The 3,677-nt window shown below is 43.0% G+C and overlaps 1 protein-coding gene across 4 annotated transcripts in view; it reads left to right on the forward strand.

The window, feature by feature from the left end:
• The window catches only part of LOC101886216 (interleukin-2 receptor subunit beta), a 31,612-nt gene extending 28,246 nt beyond the window's left edge, over nt 1-3,366 (forward strand). For all 4 annotated transcript variants that reach the window (XM_073953477.1, XM_073953476.1, XM_073953478.1 and 1 more), the window contains 3 exons: nt 1-3; nt 132-435; nt 1,076-3,366. The exon at nt 1-3 is cut by the window's left edge and continues 76 nt beyond it. In XM_073953477.1, coding sequence (XP_073809578.1) covers nt 1-3; nt 132-435; nt 1,076-1,443 — 675 coding nt within the window. In that variant the 3' untranslated portion in view covers nt 1,444-3,366. The remainder of the gene's footprint in view (nt 4-131; nt 436-1,075) is intronic.
• The last annotated feature ends 311 nt before the right edge of the window (nt 3,367-3,677 follow it).

The following is a 3,677-nucleotide window of genomic DNA, read 5'->3' on the forward strand; positions in this document are numbered from 1 at the left end:
AAGGTGAGTGTGTCCAGAGAGCTTCTTTTGTGTCCTCAGGTGTGTGTTGTGTGTGTTGTGTGTCCTCAGGCGTGTGTGTTGTGTGTTTTGTGTGTTATGTATCCTCAGGCGTGTGTGTTGTGTGTCCCCAGGCGTGGCTGGGCCCGGTTCTGCTCCGCGAGAGCTTCATCACTGCAGACTCGGAGCTGGTCAGTCCAGTGGAGGTGTTGAGGCTGCAGGACGCCTGTGACTCTCTCAGCACACACTCACACACACACAGCGGCCCGATGGACGGGTGGGATAAATCCAGCAAATCCTCCGACTTCTCCAACTCCACATACTTCCTGTCGCAGAGCTCCAGGGGCCCCGGGCACGCTCTAGAGCCCTGCTCCGCGAACTCCTCCTACGGGCCCGCAGGGGGCATCAGCGGCCTGGAGACACAGCGCAGCGCACACGGTACAGAAACATCCTGCATGTCAGCATCCATATCACAATACACACATACTGACTGTCCTTTAGGGTGGAGCTATTGATGCTTTAGGGTGGGGCTCTCAGTCATTTAGGGCAGGGCTATCAGCCCTTTAGGGTGGAGTTATCAGTCCTTTAGAATAGGACTATCAGTGCTATAGAGCGGGGCTATTAGTTCCTTAAGGTTGGGCCATCAGTTCTTTAAAGCAGGACTATCAGTCCTTTAGGGCGGAGTTGTCAGTCCTTTAGGGCGGGATTAACAGTCCTTTAGGGCGGAGTTATCAGTCCTTTAGGGCGGAATTAACAGTCCTTTAGGGCGGAGTTATTAGTCCTTTAGGGCAAGGCTATTAGTTCTTTAGGGTTGGACCATCAGTTCTTTAGGGTGGGGCTATCAATCATTTAGGGTGGGACTATCAGTCCTATAGGGCGGGGCTATTAGTTCCTTAAGGTTGGGCCATCAGTTCTTTAAAGCAGGACTATCAGTCCTCAAGGGCGGGATTAACAGTCCTTTAAGGCGGAGTTATCAGTCTTTTAGGGCGGGGCTATTAGTTCTTTAGGGCAGGGCTTTCAGGGCGGGTCTAATGCAAAGTGTATGGCATAATCTAAACATGGTATTATTTGTTTTCAGATGGCGGTGTTCCGGATCAGCAAACGGATCTGCTGCAGCTGGAGCGGCTTCGGCAGGACACTCAGAGTCCAGACTCAGGCTTCGCTGGTGGGGCGGAGGACAGCATGGAGGAGAGCGAGCTGCCCAGTCCTCTGCCCATCAGTCCTTTGTCCATAAGTTCTCTGCCCATCAGTCCTCTGCCCATCAGCCTGCTGCCACTGAAGCTGCCTGCGCCGCAGCCCATAATAATGCCCCCACTGCTGGGCTTCAGCTGCACCACTGCTCTGCTTCAGCCCCTGGAGCTCCTGAACACCTGCGGGCCCGTCCTGCCCTCCAGCGGAGACTACAGACCCGTCAAGAGTTTACAGAACAACCACTGCACAGACTGACCCCAGATCAGGCGGAATGAGTGACCACTGATAGAGAGAGACTGACCTCAGATCAGCTGGTGTAAGTGACCACCGACTAATTCACTGGATGTAACGATTCACTGAGTCATTTGAGAATCGATTCAAAGATGTGATGATTCAGTTCAGTTCAGCAGGAGAAATCAACATGGAAAAACAAACACCACATAGAAATCTGATGCACAAGTTTACATATGTGGATTGCATACATATAAGGAAATGTAATATGTGGAACATAAACATTTTAAAATATTGCAAAAATGAAATGTCCGTTTCCATATTATTTTTCACCCATTAGAATTAGATACAGATAGATCAATAGTGTAGATAGAAATAATAATATAATTACTTTTCTAATAATATAAATAATGTAAACAGTTAATAATATGCTGATGATTTTTTAAACATTTTTACGTTACAAAGGTAAAAAAAAATCTCAGCTAAGAAAAAGCACAACTAATATATTAGTTTCTTTAAATTGAAGGTTTTTTATATTATCTGGTATTTATTAATTTATTTGATTAGGAATTTGTTTTAAAATTTCAATTATGCATGTTATTCTATAAAATACATGTTTCTTATTTTACACATAAATCTGCAGTATTTTACATCATTTCTTCATCAAAGGGTCATTTCTAAATTCTCTCAACTAATTAAAACAATATGGTGAAATAATGTTATGATGCAGTGAATCATGAGTCGACTGAATGGTTGCATCTCTTATAAACGGTTATTAATAATCGTCACACACTCGTCTGCCTCTAGAACCATTCATAAAAGATTTATTACAAAACTGGACATTTCATAACCCCATCAAACCTGCTGTTCAGAGATCTCAGTGCTCGCTGAAGGATGAAGACGCTATATTAGTTTGCTTTGTTTTGAATATTTGTGTTTCACTGTGTCACTGGTCTTGTGTCACTGGTCTTCCTAAAAAGACAGTCAGACAGTTGCAGCTCATCCAGAACGCTGCAGCCAGAATTCTAACCAGAACCAGAAAATCAGAGCACATCACACCTGTCCTCAGGTCTTTACACTGGCTTATTACTGGTCTATAAATCACTAAATGGCCTAGGACCTAAATACATCACAGATATGCTCACTGAATACAAACCTAACAGATCACTCAGATCTTTAGGATCATATAAACTAGAAGTTCCAAGAGTTCAGTCAAAGCAGGGTGAATCGGCTTTTAGCCACTATGCCCCTCGCTGCTGGAATCAGCTTCCAGAAATGATCAGATGTGCTCCAACATTAGGCACATTCAAATCAAGACTGAAAACACATCTGTTTAGCTGTGCCTTTACTGAATGAGCACTGTGCTGCGTCCGACAGATCGCACTATTATGTTTTTCTCTTCTTCTTCATTCTTTTATATCACATTTTACCTGTTTTTATGTTTTGTTTTGTTTTTACGATTATTTGTTTTTATTTTTATTTTACTTGTTTCTTTTATTCTTGTTTATGTAAAGCACTTTGAATTGCCATTGTGTAAGAAGTGTGCTATATAAATAAACTTGCCTTGCCTTTCATTGCATGAAAAAGAGCAGCGTGAACATTCTGCTAAACATCTCTAAAAGATATGAGCTTTGGCATGTGCTCAGTGTGTGTGAGAGAAACTGAAGATCTGCAGCTGGAACCAGTGGATCAACAGAGACTGTGCTTGTGAATTTCACTAATATTTCAGCATGCATGTCAGAAAGCTAGTGACACCGCCCTCTACTATAGTACATGACAGAGTGCACTGTCTATGATGTTGAGCAGGAGTGAAGCTATTCATACAGAAACAGTTTGTTTTCCGCTCATGATCTCATGTATGTGTTGTTTATAATGTACGCTGTTTGCTGCTTTGGGGAGTGTGTGTGTGTTTCAGTTTGCTGCTAATAAAGATAATAATATGCATATTAGTGCTGAGTTCTGTCTGAGTAACACTGCTTACAAAGAGGATTTAAACACATTTTTAAACAACATACTTGTCTCAATGAAGGGCGAAGGCCTCTTGATTTTGCTGATTTGAGCTCAATAAAATCTGATCATGTCTTGATGTTGACAGCACAAGCACAGATGTCTTGATACTTCAGGCTGTTGATGTTGATCATCCACTCTGCAGATCTCTCGCACGCCCCCATACTGAATGAACCCCAAACCATGCTTTCTACTTCACCAAACTTGACTGATTTCTGTGAGAATCTTGGTCCATGCTGGTTCCAGTAGGT

The sequence above is a fragment of the Danio rerio genome, chromosome 6 (assembly GCF_049306965.1).
Source record: "Danio rerio strain Tuebingen ecotype United States chromosome 6, GRCz12tu, whole genome shotgun sequence".
Lineage (NCBI taxonomy): Eukaryota > Metazoa > Chordata > Actinopteri > Cypriniformes > Danionidae > Danio > Danio rerio.